Genomic DNA, 23472 nt, shown 5'->3' with positions numbered 1-23472 from the left:
CAGTGCCTCTGTTCTTCTTTGTTAATCAAACATTTTTCTTAATTTAACAGTTACCGTTCTGTCTTTAACAGCAGGAGATGCTATGAAATCCAACAGTAAGGTCTCCTTGTTTTATGCCTTATAAAAAGAAAACACACACATAAACATACATTCACACATACTCTTTTAATGAATATATCTGTACAGCGCCTGTCATGCTGCTTGGTACCCAATAGACATTCAATTTGTTCAATGTTCATAAGTCCTTACAGATAGAAAAAATTTGTCTTAAAAAACTTGAGCTTCTGGTATATTTTATTTACTAGATTATGTAGCTCAGTCAACCACATTTCATTGATTAAATGGATTTAAATTTTATGATAGAAAAGAACATTGTAATCAGTTCGGTAGAATTGATTTTAATATATGTAAAAGCTGTATAGAGCACTTCAGCACTAGCAATGTATATATATTTATAGTGAAAAATATCCCAGTTTAGTTTAAATAAGTGGAAAGAGAAAAGTCCATTGATGAAATCAGGTGTAAAAATTTATGAATATCTATTAAATAATATAGAATTGATGATTATCCGGTCACAGTAAAATGAACAGAGCAGGTCCTTCAATAATAAAGCAAATCAACCAGTTTTAAATGTGACTCGTCTGGAGTGTGTGCGCATAAGTGTGTCTGTGTGTGCAGACACCTGTTATTGCTAATATAACAAACGGGAATATTGCCTTCCTTACCTAGAACGGAAGATGCCAGTTTCTGGGTATTGAGAATATTGTATTGCATTCTACCTATTACATTACAGGAGATAAAATTCAGGTGCTTGAAGACTATTTTTTTAAAGCCCTTCTGAATGCTAGATTTCGAGTAATGGTTTTCTTCTTCTGCAGGAGAGCACACAGCTGCTACAAATGCCGTCAATGCAGTTTTACAGCTGCCGAGACTCAGTCACTACTGGAGCACTTCAACACTGTTCACTGCCAGGAACAGGACAGCACTACAGCCAACGGCGAAGAGGACGGGCATGCCGTATCCACCATCAAGGAGGAGCCCAAGATTGACCTCAAGGTCTACAGTCTGCTCAATCCAGACTCTAAAATGGGAGAGACGGTTGCTGAGAGTGTGGTGAAGAGGGAGAAACTAGAAGAGAAGGATGGGCTGAAAGAAAAAGCTTGGGCTGAGAGTTCAAGCGATGACCTTCGCAACGTGACTTGGAGAGGGGCGGACATCCTACGGGGCAGTCCATCCTATACTCAAGCAAGCCTGGGGCTTCTGACCCCTGTGTCCGGCCCCCAAGAGCAGACAAAGACTTTAAGGGATAGCCCCAACGTAGAGGCTGCCCACCTGGCGCGCCCTATTTATGGCTTGGCTGTGGAGACCAAGGGCTTCCTGCAGGGGGTGCCTGCAGGCGGAGAGAAAGCTGGCGCCCTCACCCAGCAGTATCCTGCATCTGGAGAAAACAAGTCCAAGGATGAATCCCAGTCCCTGTTACGGGTAGGAAGGTTTAATTTTTTAAAATAATTCCTATATCTTGAAGGGAAAATGGGGAGAACGTACATTCTCTAGAGTTAGTATCATGACTTACCAAGTGTAACTAAATGATGTGTATCTGTCTGGGGATGTATACTTAATAAGGCCAAAGTGGTAGAAAGCAGCTCACGTGTGTTTGTGTGTACTCTACACATACTTGATCGAGTGGGTAGAAGTCACTTGTTTGTCACTACTCTCAGCTCTGATTGAATGTTTGTTAATCATTCCTGGTGATTATGCAAAACGATGAGGCCGCTTTTGGAGAAGGGAGGCTCGGAATCCCAGAAGGATGCACGTTTGTTACATTAAAATAATGAAATGACTTTTAAATTTTAAGGTGGTGTGACACAGTCTATGGTTAATGAGGAAATTCGTAGAGATTTAAATCACTAAGAATGCAAAGCCCTCAGTGAGACGTTAATACAGAAATGTAGTGTTTTTAAAACTCACAGCGTAATTATGTACAAATGACAGTGGTTGTTGTTTCGTTGCCAAGAGGAGGGAAAAAATGAGATAGACTTAAGTGTGAATGGTGTGAAGAGCATCTGAAGAAAAGAACCATGAATTTTACATTATCGGGCTCCTGTAGGGAGAAAGACACAGTCCTGCGTGAAAAAGAAACTAAACAAAAGCTCTGTAAGATAAGATCCTTGCTCACTCTCTTCATGCTGTGTAGACTGTGAATAGTTAAGAAATATTTTAGATTGTGAAAATTCAGGAGCTCCCAGTTGAGTGATGCTTTGCTTTTTGCCTAAGGCACTACCACTTCAACATCTCACCTTGACTTTGAGAAGTTTTGAGCTTTCCGGTTGATTTCAAAGCTTTGTTCCTTCATGGAAGGTAGGATCAGAATCCTGCTAACCTTTACAAAAGAGCTGGTTAGGAAATACAGTTCAGTTCAGCCAGCCCAGTGCTTTGACCTGGAGGTTAGAGACCACCGAGTTCTCTCTGGATGTATTCTGGGGAGAAAAAATTACTCTTGCCAATGTCGGCTTGGCTACTCTGCTCTCATTTCGTGTAGATTCTCTGAGGCTTATCTGTGCTTCTCTGGCTTTCTCTAGTGGAGTTGAGAAACGCCCCTTGGAGGAGCACAGTTAGTTATAAAAGTTGTTACCTTTCCCATCCGCAGTCATGCCCTGGAGCTAAGAGAAGGGCTTGAATGCAGAAGAGGAGATGCCTCCTTGTACACTGGGAAACAAAGAAATCCTTCCTGCCCGGAAGGAGCAAGTTTATCATAAGTAACTTTGGAAAGAAGAGAAATAGTTCCTGTGCTTTCAAGTGAGTGTTCAATTTAGGGAGCTTCTTTCATATACTATGCATTTTTATCATTGTAAATGCTCATCATTTTCTAGCATATGAGGACTCTTCTGGTCTCAAGTGGCTCTTATGGTTTCTGGTTATAAGGCAGGAATGACGTGTCCTAGGATTTTTAAATTTCATGTTGCATCTTGAGAGCGTGGTGGAATTGATTTCCTTACATCTGTATCACTAGAACTCCCCACTCTTTTTTTTTTTTCCATTTAAAACTGTTTCATCCATGACATCTTCATCTGATACCAAATTGTTGTGACTCTTCTAGACTGTTTCTGGAATGTTACCTTTCTGCCACTGTTTGTAAACACTAAGAATTTGGAACGAGCGGTAATTTACGAAGCAGTGCAATCTAAAACCTGAGCAGGGCAGTTCTATTCTTTAAGCAGCCTGAGGACCATAATACTTTTCTAAAAAAATTGTTTTTCTCAATTCCCCCACTTCCTTAATTCCCTGACTTCAACTTTCTGTTGCATCATTTCAACTGTCTTTTCAGTTCCTCCACATCAGCTGCTGAAGTAGGAAATCTTCAGCAAGAGGCTACTTAACTGTGTTCTACACTGAATATCAGATTCCTAACTGTAGGATTTGTGATACTTAAAGGCCATTGTCTACTAAATTTTGAGAGCTGACAAAAAAGTCTCTCTCTCTCTCTATATGTATATATATATATGTATAGATAAATATATATATATATGTATCTATCTATCTATATATATATATATGACGTATTTTAAAGTGGCCTGGGTCTTTCTTCTGTGATTTTTAGTAAAATTTGATCTTTAAAATTATATTTTCATTGCATTTGAGTAGTGCTTTTGGAAATCACCCATTTATTGGACATTTGCGATAAGGAGGTATAGCTGATTTGATTTATTGTGAAATATTGGGTCGGCCAAAATGTTCATTTGGTTAGTGAATACGCTGTTCAGTAAAGTTCTTGGTGAAATGAAAAAATGTGGCTTTTATTTTTACTTAAAATCTAACGAACTTTTTGGCCGACCCAATATTTAGTATATTAACTGAATTTAAAAGTTTTAATTTACGCATGTCTTGCTGATCAGCTTTTTAAGATACTTGAGAGAATTAAGAGCCCATTCTGATTGTGAATTTGACAAGAATTCTATTTTGGTGAATTCTGATTGTGAATTTGACAAGAAATCTACTTTGGTGGTAGAAATTGGTATTGCTAAGTTATCATGGCAAACATATACTTCTCATTCCTTCCTCTGCCATCAGTCAAGGGAAACCCAAAAGAATATAGCCATCATATTTACTAAGGCAAAACCAAAGTACTTTAATTTTGTAATTTTAGAGGTCTAGTTAGTAACAAAGGTGTCCTGTAAAAATTTATAAGTACACAAGTGAAATATGCACATACAATTTCCATGTTTTAAATGAAAAAACAGGGGTCTGTGTAAGTATATATCTACAGAATGTAATATTCATGTTTGAGTTTAAATAGTAGAATGGAACTTGAAATTAACTTGCTGTTTGGTATGTTTGTTTTGAAATAGCAATTTAAGAAATGGAAAATAGGTTTTAAAAGCGATTTTTTAATTAGAGCATCCAATAAAGCATTAATAGGACAAATGTAATACATTTATACATGTAGTGTTCTAATACTAAAAGTAAAAACTGACTATCATCTTTGACTGCTGGGCAGAGTGATATTCAAGAATTAAGTGTGGAAAATGTGTCCAACAGAAAATGTTAATTTAAAATAGTTTAACACTATGTTGCTAAATAATGGAAACATTTTAAAGAGTATGCTGAATGGAGTTAGGGTCATGTCACAAAGCACATCATTAAAATATCACTTTCAGAATATTAGTCTTTCTGTTACACGTTTCTAACTGGTTGTAGTTATGAAATTCTGCTGCACTCAAAGTGAGGAAGGAAATATAAGAATCACAGAGAAGAGCTCAAGTTTCAAAATATTCATTAGTTTTCTTCACTTCTTTCTTTTCTTTTTCTTTTTTTTTTTTCCTTAGGTCAGTGTTTGGCTTTTAGTTTTACATTCAGTGGCAGCTCATTTATGTGTATTTTCATTTGGTGAATGCCTTTAGACTTCCCTTGTTACTAGTATGGAATTGATCTTGTTATAAAAAATTCTAAATTGTGTATGTGACCTGTGTTGATCATTGTGCTTTGAGTATGGCAGGGAGCACATTAACATAAGCTTCATCTTGTAAATTGCTTTATGAAAATCAGGGATTTGTGTGCACTAACAGTATTTCTATAAAATCATGTTTTTTCTTTTTATGAGTAGAAAGAAATATTAGCCCCTTTAGATGCTTTGCTAGAAATAGTCCAAGTTTATATGTAAAGTTTAATTATTCCTCTTTTAAAACTTCTAGAATAGATCTTATAAAACATGAATAAGCTCCTGAAAATGTTTTGAAAACGCAGCATTTAAATTTGGCTCCAGGAAGAGGTTAACGTCTTTAATACTGTCTTGCTAAAAGTAAAAGTTAATTGGTTTTTTATATTCAAATAGATGTTTCCTTCTCATTTTAACTAACAGTGTAGTATAGTCAGAACTCAGTGTAGTCGGGTGCTCTTTTCTGATCAGCTTCTTGTATAATTTTTATTTTTACAAAGGTAATTTATTTTTTAATTATTTGGGTAGCTTCTTATGCAGATGAAACTGTGTTCGTTTATTATTTCCTGTTGAGGAATTCTAGGTTTCATTCTTGTAATTAACGTTTAGATTGGATTTTATAACACAGAAAGCTATGTCTTTTACTGATAACCATATTAAAAGGAAGCAAACACCTGTTATTAAATTTCACAAAGATTTGCCAATATCACATGCATTTTTTTCGTTTTTCAGTGAAACTCAGAAGTATAATTGTTTAGTTGGCAAATCTATACTTATGTAATAAGCTTCTGCATGTCATGTCAGGACAGAACGTCACAGTCAGATAACTTGTAGGCTCTAATTCTTCCACCAGTTCAGATGCCCTAGTTATCAGTCCACTTTCCACATGCACCTAGGGGAAAAAGAAATCTGTTTGTGATTGATTTCAGTGTAAATTTATTTACGGATTTGTCCGTTTTAACACGTACATTTTGCACTGCTTGGTTTTGGCAGAGATGTTTGGCCATGGGCTGTGGAGTTGAGTTTCAGGTTCTTGGAGTTGAGATCCGAGTTGAGCCATTGGCTCAGAGAAAGGGCCTCCCAGGATCCCGTTCATTTGTCTGCTAGAGGGGATCATGATGCCAGCCATCCTCCCAGGAGTGCTGCGCAGCTTAGTTAATTAATGTTTGTCGGGCCATTTGAGATCGTCAGATGCAGGGTTCTAGATAAGTGCAAAGTAGTATGATTATTTGTTCGTTTTGTAAATGTGATACCAAGACAGTACAAAGCAGATGTTATTTCCCCCTTTCTTCAGCGGCGTTAAATTTATAGTTTAAAGATTGTTGATACCGGACAGTCTATTGAGATGCAAAAATGTTCTTTTGGGGACAGTCCACTGGCAGTCAAAGAGACGTTTAAACAAGCGACAGTGTTGAATGCCTTTACAACCATTGACAGAAGACCGCAGGAACTTTTTTTTAACTAAAGATGATCTCAGGTGAAAAGTCTGATATTTATTGTTTTGCTTCATGTTTAATGAAAATAAAAGCACCTGTCATCTAGGTACTGTTTGTCTAAACATAGTGTTTACATACATAACCATTTTCCTGACCCCATTTGAATTTTTTATATTTGCATATATTGAATACCAAAGAGAAAAGTCTATACCAGGAAAAATAGGAAGCATACACCTCCTAATCCATAGCTATGAAATAGTAGTTTTTAGGCCTTGTTTGTAAAGTTTCTCTTTAGGTAGCCGCTGATATTTATTTTGCCTAAGAACAAAATGTTAAAAACCATTTACTGTATCCAGAGATTAACAATCCTTGTATATCTCTGTGCTTCTGCCCTAGATAGATGCATTTCTATCGTCACCTATTAGAAAAGGGTATGGTTTAAATTCAAATATATAATAAATTCATTTTAAAAATAACAATTATTCAACCTCTTAGTTATGTTTAATAGTGAACATGACCATTTTAATTTTTATTAAATAAAATCTAGGTAGCTTTTTTTTTCCTTTATTGGTTATTTATCTTTTATATTGGTATACCATATTTGACAATAGATCACTACTAAAATCAATTTGATACATACATGTTTGACTAATGGGATTTTCTGTTATTCTGATTTCTTTCTTTTAAGTCAACTCCCCTGGCTAAAGTATTTTTTTAAAGCACATTTTTTTTTTTCTTTTTTTGTAGCCTAGGCTTTTTGTGAAGTCTGGCATAGTTCTGCTGGCCCAGGTTTCTAAGGCAGGGGAAGCAGATGTATCTTTTAGTGAATTGGGCTGTAAGTTTGTAGTCCCTGTGAAATGGTATCCTTCAGCACGGTATCTGTTAATTATTTCCTGTATAACTATCTTTTGCTTGGCTTCCTTTTTTCACGGACGGCATGAGTCAGAAGATAACAGGGCCCAAGAAGGACCCTATTGTTGAGTGTTCTTAGATGTTGGAAGTGAAGAGTATACAGAAGTGGCCCAAGTTTCAGGAGCACAGATGCAGAATGATTCAAAAGTGTGTCAGCCATGAGCTGCACAGCCTCGATGTGAATCTAATATTTTTCTGGCAAAGTCCAGTCTGATGGGTGGATTTAACAGAAGTGTTCATTACCTAAAATCCAGGAAAAATTTTTACCTTGGATTTCTGTGTTTGGTATTTGCTCCCACCAAAAAAGTGAATATTGTTTCCATTGTCATATTCTTTTACTCTCCCTTCCCTTTGACTCTGTTAGTGAACTTTCATTAAGTGTTTATAGACAAGGACATTGATTACTAAGATGGTCTACCAGTAACTCAAGGAGGCTTGGCAAGTAGGATACTGCCGCCTGTGGTTGTGCTGCTAGTTCAAGGAGATGCGGATAGTTTCAGTGAGGCTCCAGGAACCCTATTTCCTTCATTTTGGTGAAGTAACATTCTCATTTAGATGTTTATAATTAACTATAATTTACAAGTAAAACAGAATCGGGGTTATGACGTCATTTTGGAAAAAACCCACAATACTTTATCTTACGGCAAATTTTTTATGTTGTTATCAGTGATTAGGGGTAAGGCAAAGGAATCTTACTTTCGTTTTGTTTTTGTAAGTACAGGACATTTGTGATGTGATCAATTGAGTGGTATCATCTCTCATGTTAGAATGATCAAATAGCTCTCGCACCTGTAAAAACATGTTAACTTGCCTTTTAAAAAAAATTTCTCAATTTCTAAGATTTAATTTGGGCATATTAATTATGAAAGCGATGAGCCATTTCATGCCCTGGAAATTTACCTATCTGTAACATCATGATTAATCAGAAAAAACTAAGGATATACAGAGATATTTCTAAAAGGCAGAATACACTGTATAATATTTAAATGAGAAAATCCGACTGATAATAAATTGGTGTCCCATCTCCAAGTCACTGTCATCAAAGTGGGGTCATTTTTAAGATACAGAATAAATTTACTCATAAATAATGCTTAGAGAATAATATCCTAGAAATACGTAATTAAGGAGAGCTGTTCAACTAAATTGACTTATTTAATGATGAATGCAGATAATCAAGGAAAAAGCAAATGATAATCTTTAAGAGCTATTTCTTATGTATATGAAATATGACAAATATCCAATATCCAGATAATGGTATGATATGCTTCCCTTATATTATGTGTGCAGCACAGTTTGTTTTCTAGAGGGATTTATTTCCAAGTACGACCTATGTTCTTATGCAGAGTTGAGTCATGTTTCTTAAGGGAAAGCAGTCAACTCAGATAGACTTACCTTTTTTAGGGGAGAAACTCTCTTTCCTTGTTTTCCTTTTGCCTCCATGGATGATATTTTTACTACCCTTCACAATTTCTCAACCCAGTTTTTGCCTTCATTGGATGTGTGTTGGATGTGGTGGGGTAATAGTGTGGGCTTTGAGGGAATATAAGAGAGAACTTGATTTTCTCTTTAAAATATGGAATTTAATGATCTTTAGTTTTATTTGTTTGCTGAAATATTTACATTGATTCCGTTAGAAAGTATTTTTCTTTCATAGGATTTTCAGAATGTCAGATAGAATAGTCTTTATTATTTCTTAATAACATGTTAAAAGACAGGGGAAAGAATACTTTCTCAATTAACATTGAGTTTGGTGATTGCTATAGGCTAAAAATACAGAATCTCAAGCCATTATTTTTATTCATTTATTTATTTTTGGCTGTGTTGGGTCTCCGTTGCTGCGCATCGGGTTTTCTCTAGCTGCAGCGAGCGGGGCTACTCTTTGTTGCGGTGCGTGGGCTTCTCATTTGCGGTGGCTTCTTTTGTTGCAGAGCACGGGCTCTAGGTGCATGGCTTCAGTAGTTGTGGCACGCGGGCTCTAGAGTGCAAGCTCATTACTTGTGGTGCACGGGCTTAGTTGCACCGTGACATGTGGGATCTTCCCGGGCTAGGGCTTGAACCCGTGTCCCCTGCATTGGCAGGTGGATTCTTAACCACTGTTGCCACCAGGGAAGCCCTCTCAGGCCATTCTTACCCGTTAATGACACTTATGAAAACATGCCCTGATGTCATTTATATGCACAAGTTAGGTCAGATTTATATATGGGAATCTAAACATTTACAAATATTACATTTGAGAGAGCTATTTGCTTTACTTAAAAATAATCATTTGCTTTTAAAAAAAAACCCCAGAACCTCAGCATGGGACTTTAAAATTTCTTCCCTGATACTTTGAAAAAATGAAAATGTTTTTATTTACTTATAACTTTTTAGAAGCTTATCTGTTTTGCAAAGCATGCTACAGTTGAAGCAGTGTTGGTCATATTTTAGAAGATACACATGTTTGGCTAATCTAATTCTTCTTATCTCAGGAATTTTCAACCTAAACTTTTCTTGATAATTCAGGAAAATCCATTACTTCGCCTGAATCATATAACTGATTCAAAGAAATTTGGAGGTTTTTAAAATGTAGACTGTCGCGATGGGCAGTCTATGGTCTACAAATGAACTATCCACTTAATATGCCTCTCAAAACTTTATGCTATGATAATATATCTCATGTAGGATTTTTTAAAAAATCAAATCAAAATTTAGAGCTTACCTCAAATTCACATATGATTTAAATATTTTTCAAGAGTCCAAAATATACCTGAATTATTCTTTAGTAGTGTGCCCAGCCCTTTGAGGTTACAGCTGGGTTTAGAGGTGGGTGTGTTCCACCTTTAATGGAGTGTCTCTGGTTGTGATTCAGGCTTGACAGGATTGTATTTTCCAGTAAAATTATATTTTAAGTTTCTTTTTACTCTTCCCTTGTGATATAGTGGAAAGAGTACTGGATTGGAGGAAAAGAGGCTTTGTGTTCTAGACTCACTTTGTGACTAACTGGCCGTGTGACCACCCTGGATGAGTCACTCAGTCCTTATGTCCTGTTTCCTTCTTTGGAAAATTATGGAGATAGAAGCATACAATTGCTCAGATCTCTTTAAAGTTGCCAACTCTGGGGCCAAGCAAATTTTCTATAAAACCTTAAACATTTAGGTCTGTGAATTGATACCCGAGGCAACTTTAAGACAAATATCTTCTATTGTGGACTTAGCGATGCTAGTGTCCAAAGAGATATCATGTATTTGATGTCCAAGTTCCTAAGTTAGATTTCCCTCTAATGGCTAAGAACCCATAAATTATAAACAACTGTCACAATACAGTCTAAAATCAACAGGGGCTTATCTTATACAAGAAAGCTCATTCTTTGAAAATACCTTTGTTTCAGAGAATCGTGCTATTAAGGGGCCACTTACGAATGCCGATAAAGGGAAGTCTACACAATGAGAAATAAAATAATTCTGGTGAGAATATGACATGTTTAAAGTCTATTTCTTCAGTTTCTTGGCATTGAGCAATGTTGCCTGTTTTTTTCACAGTCAGATGTTCAAATCAGAATTTTGGATGCAGAAACTAATTTTAGTAGGTGGGGTGCAAATTTCTTATGAGTCCATGAATAGACTCTAATCCCAGCTGTTTCATTACAATTATAAAAATAAAATTGGCTGTGAATCATTCAAACTCTATTAATGGATGTGAATAATTCAGTTTCGCCCCACTGAATCTTAAACTATAAACCTATCTTAGATTCTTTGTGCTCCTTCAGAGTTGATATCTCATTATTCATATGTGAATTATTAGAAGTATTGGTGGTCATGATGAAATGAGCATATTTCCACTGAGTTCTTGTGGGGTTTCAGGAGAGGAGGTGGCCTCTAGGGTGGCGTTGGTGATGAAAACAAGAAAGAAATTAGGAAGAGTCTATGAAAAGAGAAAAGGATATAGAATTAGTGTTTGTTGGCGTTTTCTTACCCGTGGAAGAGTCTATGAAAAGAGAAAAGGATATCGAATTAGTATTTGTTGGCATTTTCTTTCCCATTAAAATATATATGTTCATTACATACATTTTAGAAAATATACATAAGCAAAAAAGAAGAAAATGACTACTCAACACTTTAATCTATCCCTTTCTGGAGACACACACACACGAAGACATGCACATACAAACATAGACTTATGTGTTTATTATTAAATAGCCTTCAATTTCACTTTATAATAAATTGTAAACATTTTCTCATATTAGTGTTTATTCTGCTATATCACATTTATTGACTTCATAATATTTCATTATGTATTGTACTAGTTGTACCAGAAAAGATGATTATTGATTCCTGTTGTCAGACATTGAAGTTACTTCCAATTTTTGCTGTGGTAAATAGTGCTGCATTGAATATCCTTGTAGCTAAATAATTCTGTCTTGCTTGCAATTTTAAATTGTTAGAACTGGCTTCCCTATAATCAGGTTCCTCCATGGGGTGACACAGTAGTGGAGTTTATTGTCAAGTATTGGTCACTTTACCAGGCTATGTGTATGTATACTCTTGGGAAATGGTAAAACATTTTATTGGTGAGAATTGCCTCACAGTGGTAGCTAAGAAATAGAACCCCCAACATTTTCTTTAAACATTATTATGGGGGAAAACTTAGTATGAAGGTTTGAATAAGGTACATTTCTGAAGCACCAACATAGATTCAGTGAAGTATCTATTTCACTTTTATAATCGAAACATTCCTTAGTCACCTTGACATTCAAAGAGTATTTAAATAGTGTAATGTACTGAAATGAGTCTTACAAGGTAAATATATATATAATATATATGTATATATATATATTTAATATTTATGTATATGTGTATTTAATATGTAAAGGGATTTCACTGTCTCCAAAAAGATTCTTAAAGTTAATATGTTTTGGTGATCACATAAAGTTGGCTCCAGCAGCTATTTAATGAAGTACTTGGTACACACACAAACTCTGTATTAAACTATTTGAATTTATTTTAATTTTCTCAAGGTCATTTACATAGTTTAAGGTAAGGTAAGAATGAAACTCAGGTGTTAAAGGGAAGTGTAGAAAACCATTCTAAATCCCATTTTCATTTTCTTTTTCAAGCATCTCACTGCTATATGCAAAGTCCTTTCAAAGACTAGAAACTATTTGTATTTATAGTTCGTGAAATTTTAACAATATACCCATTTGTTTGGGGGATTTGAATGCATAATTGGTTGTATCTAAATTTAAATACATTAATACTTATCTGGGTTCAGGATTTATTTTCAAAGAACCAACATGTGTTAAACCAAACTAACCTAGACTCAGACTTGAAAGAAATAGAAATCCAAAGCAAAAGATAACTTTGTAGAATCATTCCCTGATGTACTGGTCTGTAACTTTTCTTGCCCTATAAATAATAATTTAGCACCTACTTTGTTTCAGGAACCATGAAAGATCCTATAAAGAGTATGGATATAAGTAAATCAGGGTTCTTGCCCTCAAGTAATATACAATCATGTATAAGTGATAAGCTAAGTATACAGACAATGATAATAAAAGTGAGACTTCCATAAAAGGGACAAGGAGAGGAGAGCAGTGGTCTTTGGGTGTTTAAAGAAGAACAGATCACATTCAGTTGAGTGATTGCAAACAGTTGTCATACGTAGAGTTTTCTGAGATGATTTTTGAAAAAAAGACTAAGCTTTCAGCAAGTGAATATGACTGCATGGAAGGCAAGCTCTGTAGAGAGGACAGTGTGAGTTTAGCTGAGGGCATTTTTAAGATATAGATGATGGAAAAGCTTGAGCAAAAGGTATGTGCAGTATAGTTTGCGTAGCTAAGACGTGACATATAGGTTAGGAGAATTTCCTTAAATGCTTATTTGAAATTTTTTATTTCAGAAGGAAATAGGGAACCATCACAGGATTTAGATCAAAGATATCTTGATCAAACCTTTAACAAGGTTAATATCTATCCCATTTTACATAGGATGGCTTGGAAGAGGGTGGATAGGTGGGCAGAATTGGGATAAAGGAGATTAATTAGTAGGTTAATCCCTTATCCTATGACTGATAACAAAGGCTACACTAGGATAGTGAAAATGAGAGATTATTTTTACAGATATGCTAGATGTAGAATATTCAAGAGTTAGCCAAGTTGACATGTGTGGGTGACCAAGAGGAGGGAGGTTATGATGAATGAGGCTTTAAGTTTGGATGACTGGACAAGGAGACCAATAATAGCTAACATTTGATAATCACCAGCTATGGGCCAGGCTCTCCTTTCTATTTGTAATAACTCATTTAATCTTCCAAGTAACCCCATGCCATGGAGGATATCTTTAATTCCATTTTACAGAGGAAATAGAGCCTCAGAAATATTAAGTCACTTGCCCAAAGTCACCCAGCTAGTAAGTGACTGGGTCATGCTAGACCATGTCCATATAGGCTGACTTCAAAGTCCACACTTTTCTAAATTGCTTTTTGATGAATGGTAGTGCCATTAGCAGAACTCTAGCGTGAGCTTTTTTGTGAGTGTTAAATAAGGTAGTCTTAACACCTACAAAGTTTGCAGGACATTCAGATGAAAATATCTAATGGATAGCAAGAAATGGCATTTCTCATAGGGAACAGAGGAGTTGGAATGACTTCTAAATGAACCGACTTTTCTTTAATAGTTGAGTTTATATTGAAAACCTAGTTTGTACGGAATATTCTAGGAGTGATATCAACATGGACAAGCTATGGTCACCGATTCTTTAAACCATTTGTAAACCAGTCTGGCAGGTAATGTTCAGAAACATGATTATGGTATAAGGAAAGGGGTGCCAAGTGCCATGGAGTGGAACAAATAAGCTGTAGTATTTAATTTAATTTAATATTTTAGCATTTTTTTATTGAAGTATAGTTGATTTACAATGTTGTGTTAGTTTCAGGTATACAGCAAGTGATTTTTATATATATATATATATATATATATATATATATATTCTTTTTCAGATTCTTTTCCCTTATAGGTTTCTATAAAACATTGAATAAAGTTCCCTGTGCTATACAGTAGGTCCTTGTTGGTTATCTATTTTATATATTACATATATATATATACATATATATAATATATATATAGTAGTGTGCATATGTTAATCCCAAATTTAATTTTTTTAAGAGGAGGAAATTATCTATTCTTAATTGAGCCATCAAGAAGGGCCTCCTGGAAGAGGTTGCTTATTGGTTGGTTCACAAAGGATTGGGGTTTGCATAGGTGGTGCTAGATGGGGCAGGGGATTCTTGGGGTGTAAGAACGAAATAAACCAACAAAAAAGAACTTTGGTGTTTGGAGAACTTGAGGAACAATCAAAGTACAAAAGTCTAAAGATAATCCAAGTCAAAGGTGAGCTATGTAGCTGCACCTTTAAAAAATAGCATAGTAGATGAGTCCTGCCCTAGAGTGACAGTTACTGTTTTGACATTTATGAGATTAAATTTAAGATCCTCTGTGTATGGAAAAATCTTTCGTTAATTGATAGGATTCAGAAATTTGCAGAAACATGCATACCTCAAGATCTTATTATTTGCACCATAAACCCAAAGGAAAGAATAAGCTTTAGAGCAGAGTTGGGTTATTTAAATCAAAGTCTGAAGGAAGAATTTAATAAAATCTTTAATTAGTGTAAATAAGCATCAGAAAGTTACTTTTAATATATATATACTTTATATATGCACATATATATGTAAGTTACTCTTTTATTCAAATATAAATTAAAAATAATTCTGCATAGCACCATAGCATACATAGTTTCAAAAGAAATATAAATGAAAAAAAATTCTTGAAAACCTGTTTAAAGTGTATGCCATACATACTATACTCATTTGATTGTTTCATTATATATAAGAACTATTGTATTTTGGTTTTATATATTGTTGTTCTGATTTATTCACTAATCATTTCTCTTAGCTTTGATTCCTTGGCTCATTTTCATGTCCTACTTAATGTCTTATTTAGTCATTGAGAAGAAAGAGAAATCCTTGCCTGTGATACCTCACCTGTTGTTTAATGGCTAAAAGTGTTACATATCTTAATACTGTATTACTTTAAGTCATTTTAAAAGCATTGCTTTCCCTTTTGTTTAAAATTCCTACAGTCCCTGGGATATTGGTAGGGGGTTAATGGAAGTCTTGATTAAAATCTCCCAAGCTTCAAGGCTTTCAGTTCTTTAAACAATTTGGATCTGAGAGATAGGCTTATGTCTTTTTACTAGTCTATTTACTGATTTAATGTGAAGAAAAAATCATAAGTTTATTCTTTAGTTTTTTGGTAAGAAGTATAAATTAAAATGCATTAAAAAAAAATCAACCACAGCCCATTGTGTGATGATCACAGAATTTACGGCAGTTCTTTCAAAAACTCTCTGTAGACACAGCATCATCATTTAAAAGTAGACGAGCTGTTGGGGCTTCCCTGGTGGCGCAGTGGTTGAGAGTCCGCCTGCCGATGCAGGGGACACGGGTTCGTGCCCCGGTCCGGGAAGATCCCACGTGCCGCGGAGCGGCTAGGCCCGTGAGCCATGGCCGCTGAGCCTGCGCGTCCGGAGCCTGTGCTCCGCAGCGGGAGAGGCCACAACTGTGAGAGGCCTGCGTACCGCAAAAAGAAAAAAAATAAAAAGTAAACAAGCTGTCTTTGGTGTACTGATTTTCCGTTATTAAAGATAAGCCTTTTTAAGTTTTATATCTAGAGTGTTTCTAAGAGATTCTTTCTGCACTTGCAGGACCATGAACTCTAATCATGACTTAATCAATCTCACTTGCTTCATAATAGCTAACCAAACCATAGGTGGATAAAGGCTCTGAAATAGGTAAAAGTCATAATGCACTTGAAGTTTACACTTAGACCCACAAGCTTAGATTCATTAATTATCCATCTTTGTGACCAGCCCAAACCGCTCCTACCTTTCTATGACTAAACAGTGACTGCACAATATTCAGGTTCAGTCAGATGTCTTAACTGTTCTATATTTAGCGAATCAGTTGAGTTTTAAACATGGCTTTGAGTTGGGATTCACGTGGAATTGAGTTGGCACCTCTGTAGTTTCCAGTCCTTATGGTTTTAATGTATGAATTTCATTGCAGTGTTGAGATTTTTGTGATATTCTCTGGACCTGAAATTGAGATGCACTGAAGTACGTGTGTGTGTGTGCACGCATCTGAGGTTTTTCCACCGAAAGCAAGGGGTATTTGGACAAGTTTGGAGCACAATAGAGCAAAGATATTTCAGAAACAGCAAATATCGGATCTTATAATTTATCCCTTTGTGAGTTTTTCTCCCTCAATAGATTGTGAGCTCCTGAGAGAGAAGGGCTGTGCCATTTTTATGTTTCTATTTCTTATCGGCCCCGCCATACTGCTCATCTCTTAGGAAGTCTAGAATCAGTGCATACTTAATTGAATGGAATTCTGTGAATATATATCCACTTTTTTAAAAATTGGAAAACTACCTTTTAATTTCTGTGTGAGCCTACAATACTGCTTGTATAATTTTTACCATTAATTAAGTTTATAATTGCAAACAATATTTGAATACTCTTTTTAGGACTAAAGGATTAGGTAAGTTATTACTTACATGCAATTTTTTCCAGTAGCCTTTAAAGTATAATACTATTTGGTAAGTTGGGTAAAAACGTCATAAAATTATACCAGTTTTGGTTTCACATTAAAAAAAAATTGAGCTTTACTGGACCATTTATAAATTTGAAAATTTTTCTGAGTTATCTGGTGAAACAGTGATTTCTCAGGGTTGACAGAGTTTTTGATACAGGAATCTAGAGAAGCAATCTGCCAATGTGTTTCTAGGCTTAAAAAGAGTTCCAGTAAAAGCTGTTTATTTTTAATTCACTTATCCAAAATTTATTTTCTTTGTGTAAATTCTTTTTAAAATAATAAGTGTAAATCCCATTTTGGTTGAAATAATCAATCTTCTGCACAGCTAATGGTTTATAGAGCATGATGTGCAACACTGCCGAATCTAAAATGTGGGAAGAAAGTTTCACTATTCTGTACGGTTCCCTCTAAGGAAGGGAAATGTTTTAGAACATTGGGCACCGGGCTCAAAATAAGAGGGAATGGGCAGTGGGACCATTTATTCCAATAATTTTATGATCAAGTCAGGGAATCAAAGGCTTACAAGACTAGAAAATGTGATGTGAAGAAGAGAAAGATATTCATAGATAATATTTTTCCTTGAGCTTGCAGCATCCCATTTGCTAGAGACAAACCCGGAAAGGAGAGTTCAAAAGCTTTTGTGAACTCAGGAATGAATACATGTGTTGTTTTTACTACAAACCCCAAAACCATCATCTTAATCTCCTTGCCTGGAAGAAATGAATAGAAGAATGGGTTCTGTCTGTGGAATTGAAATCTACAAAGTCAGGGAGCTTTGTTCTTTAAATGGAGTTCTTGTTTGTTTTCTTGACCCTTTAGGAAAGTAGTAGGGGGAGAGGAGGGAAAAGGGGTATAGCTGTAAAATGCAAAAGAAAACTGGTGAATTACCCTGTTCTTTTTGGCCCTGATGTTGAATTGTACCTACACTATGGTATCCCTCTGGTACCAGATTCATTGCCTTTCAGGGTTGGAATCCATGCAGAGAGGAAGGATTCGTGAAGAAATAATCAAAATCATAGTCTTTTACTGTTGTCTTGTTCTATACAGTAGGTTATTTTTGTGTGGGTGGTTTACAGAGATGTAGCTCCTTCAATCATCTAAATGTGATGTAGTAAAAGTCATTTTCAGGAAGTGAAACTCTACTTTGTTACTTTTTTTCACTCAAAGGCTAATGTCATTAGCTCTAAAACATTTGTTCATCTTTTTTATCGAGTATTTGAACTATGCCTATGGAAGACATATGGATTTAAATAGTACTTGGCTTACCATCTGCTGATAAGGGAAAGTGAGATTCTAAATCAGAGTGGCAGGAAAGTCTATTTCAGTAGAAGCTATTTTGATCTGAAATATTGTAGGCAATTTTACAGAGTATTTTAATTGGGATTATATTGACATGTGTTAGTAAAAGGAGTATATTTGCTGGTATGGTTCAACTTATATAATCATTAAATTTATATATCAGTTTAGAGATGTGGGGCAGTGCAAAATTTTGATCCCATTAATTGTAGATTTTTTTTTTTCTAAAATAGTCATTTGTGGGAAAACCTATCTGATTCATTCATTTTAGAGCAATGGTACATTTTATATCTCATGCCAGAAATCAAAACATAAAACATCAACTTTTCAGATAAATTAATTAGAAATTGAAAACCACAATTTATTCTTTTAATACAGTGCTCATTTGTTGAATATTTTTATTGTAAACTGCATTTTGAAAATCCTTTTTAACCTTGGAGAGATTAGAAGAAGAAAAAGAGAATATCTGTTTTTATGATGATAAAATGCTGAAAAGTCTATAATTGTGCCATATGTATGTTTCAGGTTAAAATTTCAAGAATGTGAAGTCATCTAGGCATTAAGAATTCTATGAAATATAGTATAATTTGAATCGTATACAAGTATGTGCATATATATGTATATGTGTATTTATATATTATACATGAGTATATAATTTTGATTAAGCCTTACCCCGGGTTTATTTTTGTTAATAAGTAAATAAGTTAATAAGTTAATAAGTAAAAAGTTTTCAAGTTAATCTGTCATTCTTTTATAAAACATGTGTCTGGCACATCACTTATGATTGTGGTGATGCAGGGGTCAGTATACGCATAGTTTCTGCCTCCTGGGAGGAAGTACAGTAAAGGGTGCTTCACCATGTCCAGAATTATGCCAAGAACCTTCATAGGCATCATCTCACTTAATTCTTTGAACAACACTGTGATACTGAACATTTGCAACCCCATTTAAATGAAGGTACAAAGATATAGAGAAGTTGAGTAAGGTGCCCCAAAATAACATGCAGCTAGTTGAATTAAGTTTGAAGGTTATGTGGCAGAAGCCTGTTGTGTGTTGGGCTCTGTGCTCAGTGCTAAGTACAAGAAGAATAAGACAAGTCTTTGCCCTTGAACAAAATCTACAAGATGACAGAAATAGAACAGGGTGATTTATGCAAAGCAGAAAATACAGCAGCAGAGAAGGCGGTGCTGAGTGCAGGTAGCTATCTTGGCCTGGGAGGTCCTCAAAGACATACTGGAGAAGATGATGCCTACGCTGAATTGTGGTTTGATGAATAAAGATGGAACAAGAGGCCAAGGAATCACAGCATGTGTCCGGTGCTGCAGTCATGAACTCGTATCCAAGCAGTTTATCTAGAGCAGTTCTGTGCAGTCCAGTAGGAACTCACCATATGTGGTTATGGAGTACCTGAAATGCCACTAGTCTGAACTGAAATATGCACATCATGTTCCTGAGACTGGGTGTGAAAAAAATCAATATTGAAGCTATCACATTACACAATTATACACACACACACACACACACACACACACACATATATATATATATTTTTTTTTTTCTGTACACGGGCCTCTCACTGTTGTGGCCTCTCCCGTTGCGGAGCACAGGCTCCGGACACGCAGGCTCAGCGGCCATGGCTCACGGTCCCAGCCGCTCCGTGGCATGTGGGATCTTCCCGGACCGGGGCACGAACCCACGTCCCCTGCACCGGCAGGCGGACTCTCAACCACTGAGCCACCAGGGAAGCCCCACAATTTTATATTAATTACATTTTGAAATGATAATATTTTAAATATATTAACTCTGGTAGCTATATTTAACAGATTTGCTTTGATTCAGGGAATTTGACTCACTGATTGAACAAATCAGAGATGGTTTGGTGTCTTGGAAACCTTAGAATTTCTGCATATTGTTGCTTCTGTTGATATTGTTTTGTTGGTGCATTTGAGTTATTCAGTTGACAGATTTTGGATGCGTTGGCCTTATTAAAGAAGCTTCTGGGCACCTCATCAGTTTATTTCCACAGGAAAATAGAAGTGAGGTCCTTAAATCGTATACATAGTCCATCATTTCTTAGAACTCGTTTCTTTTTAATTTGGAAACTTTGCGTTCAGTTTCTTGCAGGTAGGTCTGTGGTTTTTAAGATATTTAAGACTATTCTTTTTTTAGTCTGAAATAATTGCTGTTTTGAACTTAAGTATTTTCTAAACATTTTTTTGCAAAAGTATATTATTTTCAAGACATGGAACTTCAGAAATTTGTTATACTTTGTTTGGTGCCGACTTTTTTCTCCCCTATTGTGAAATTTACTACATTCGTTTTCTTTACTAAGGAGCTCATGAGGGTCTAATTGAGAACAAGATCTTACAATGTGATTGGCAAAACACAGGTTAGCACTGCAGAATCTCCCAAGAAGCTCTCCATCCTTAGATTATGTGATGCAACTTGGTACTGAATGAACCCCATTCAGTTGACATTACTGGGTTCCACAACCAGGCCTCAGACCCAGAAGGTTTTTCTCAAAAGCAGTTATTATTTATTTTTGTAACAGTCCACTCTTAGAAAGACCACAGTTAGGTTTAGCAGAACAATATTGTCATTGATTTATTACAGACCACCCCAGAACTACTGATGGGTTAGTCATGTCCTTCTTTTTTTAATAGATCTTTATTGGAGTATAATTGCTTCACAATACTGTGTTAGTTTCTGTTCTACAACAAAGTGAATCAGCCATAGGCATACATATATCCCCATCTCCCCTCCCTCTTGAGCCTCCCTCCCACCCTCCCTATCCCACCCCTCTAGGTCATCGCAAAGCACGGAGCTGATCTCCCTGTGCTATGCTGCTGCTTCCCACCAGCCAACTATTTTACATTCGGTAGTGTATACATGTGGATGCTACTCTCACTTCGCCCCAGCTTCCCCCTCCCACCCCGTGTCCTCAAGTCCGTTCTCTATGTCTGCGTCTTTATTCCTGCCTTGCAACTAGGTTCATCAGTACCATTTTCTTTTTTTTTAGGTTCCATATATATGTGTTAGCATATGGTATTTGTTATTCTCTTTCTGACTCACTTCACTCTGTATGAAAGACTCTAGGCCCATCCACCTCACTACAAATAACTCAATTTCATTTCTTTTTATGGCTGACTAATATTCCATTGTATATATACAATGCCACATCTTCTTTACCCATTCATCTGTCAATGTTCATTTAGGTTGGTTCCATGTCCTGGCTATTGTAAATAGTGCTGCAATGAACATTGTGGTACATGACTCTTTTTGAATTATGGTTTTCTCAGGGTATATGCCCAGTAGTGGGATTGCTGGGTCATATGGTAGTTCTATTTTTAGTTTTTTAAGGAACCTCCATACTGTTTTCCATAGTGGTTGTATCAATTTACATTCCCACCAACAGTGCAGGAGGGTCCCTTTTCACCACACCCTTTCCAGCATTTATTGTTTCTAGATTTTTTGATAATGGCCTTTCTGACCGGCATGAGGTAATACCTCATTGTAGTTTTGATTTGCATTTCTCTAATAATTAGTGATGTTGAGCATCTTTTCATGTGCCTCTTGGCCATCTGTATGTCTTCCTTGGTAAAATGTCTATTTAGGTCTTCCACCCATTTTTTAATTGGATAGTTTGTTTTTTTGATATTGTGTTCCATGAGCTGTTTGTATATTTAGGAGATTAATCCTTTGCCCATTGTTTCATTTGCAAACATTTTCTCCCATTCTGAGGGTTGTCTTTTCATCTTGTTTATGGTTTCCTTTGCTGTGCAAAAGCCTTTAAGTTTAATTAAGTCCCATTTGTTTGTTTTTGTTTTTATTTCCATTACTCTAGGAGATGGGTCAAAAAAGATCTTGCTGTGATTTATGTCAAAGAGTGTTTCTCCTATGTTTTCCTCAAAGAGTTTTATAGTGTCTGTTCTTACATTTAGGTCTTTAATCCATTTGGAGGTTATTTTGGTGTATGATTTTAGGTAGTGTTCTAATTTCATTCTTTGACATGTAGTTGTCCAGTTTTCCCAGTACCACTTATTGAAGAGGCTGTCTTTTCTCCATTGTATGTTCTTGCCTCCTTTGTCATAAATTAGGTAACCGTATGTGCATGGGTTTATCTCTGGGCATTCTATCCTGTACCATTATCTATACTTCTGTTTTTGTGCCAGTACCATACTGTCTTGATTACTGTAGCTTTGTGGTATAGTTTGAAGTTGGGGAGCCTGATTCCTCCAGTTCTGTTTTTCTTTCTCAAGATTGCTTTGTCTATTTGGGGTCTTTTGTGTTTCTATACGGATTGTAGAATTTTTTGTTTTAATTCTGTGAAGAATGCCATTGGTAGTTTGATAAGGATTGTATTGAATCTGTAGATTGCTTTGGGTAGTATAGTCATTTTCACAATATTGATTCTTTCAATCCAGGAACATGGTATATTTCTCCATCTGTTTATATCATCTTTGATTTCTTTCATCAGTGTTTTATAGTTTTCTGAATACAAGTCTTTCACCTCCTTAGGCAGGTTTATTCCTAGGTATTTTATTCTTTTCATTGCAATGGTAAACGGGATTGTTTCCTTAATTTCTCTTTCTGATTTTTTGTTGTTGGTGTATAGGCATGCCAGAGATTTCTGTCCATTAATTTTGTATCCTGCAACCTTACCAAATTCATTGATTAGTTCTAGTAGTTTTCTGGTGGCATCTTTAGGATTTTCTTATTTATAGTATCATGTCATCCGCAAGCAGTGACAGTTTTACTTCTGCTTTTCCCATTTGTATTCCTCTTATTTCTTTTTCTTCTCTGATTGCTGTGGCTAGGACTTCCAAAACTAGGATAAGAGTGGTGAGAGTGGACATCCTTGTCTTGTTCCTGATCTTAGTGAAATTGAAACCGTAATTAAAAATCTTCCAACAAACAAAAGTCCAGGACCAGATGGCTTCACAGGCACATTCTATCAAACATTTAGAGAAGAGCTAACACCGATCCTTCTCAAACTCTTCCACAAAATTGCAGAGGGAGAAACACTCTCAAATTCATTCTATGAAGCCACCATCACCCTGATACCAAAACCAGAAAAAGATATCACAAAAAAATTTTAGACCAATATCACTGATGAACATAGATGCAAAAAGCCTGAAGAAAATACTAGCAAACAGAATCCAACAACACATTAAAAGGATCATACACCATGATTGAGTGGGATTTATCCCAGGGATGCAAGGATTCTTCAATATATGCAAATCAATCAATGTGATACACCACATTAAC

General features: G+C 35.7%; 1 protein-coding gene across 4 annotated transcripts in view; it reads left to right on the top strand.

The window, feature by feature from the left end:
* The window catches only part of TRPS1 (transcriptional repressor GATA binding 1), a 255589-nt gene that overhangs the window by 76231 nt on the left and 155886 nt on the right, over positions 1-23472 (top strand). For all 4 annotated transcript variants that reach the window (XM_032610036.1, XM_032610035.1, XM_032610034.1 and 1 more), the window contains one exon: positions 879-1482. In XM_032610036.1, the coding sequence (XP_032465927.1) occupies positions 879-1482 (604 nt within the window). The remainder of the gene's footprint in view (positions 1-878; positions 1483-23472) is intronic.

This window comes from Phocoena sinus, chromosome 17 (genome assembly GCF_008692025.1).
Source record: "Phocoena sinus isolate mPhoSin1 chromosome 17, mPhoSin1.pri, whole genome shotgun sequence".
Lineage (NCBI taxonomy): Eukaryota > Metazoa > Chordata > Mammalia > Artiodactyla > Phocoenidae > Phocoena > Phocoena sinus.
This window is presented reverse-complemented; position numbering and strand designations above follow the sequence as displayed.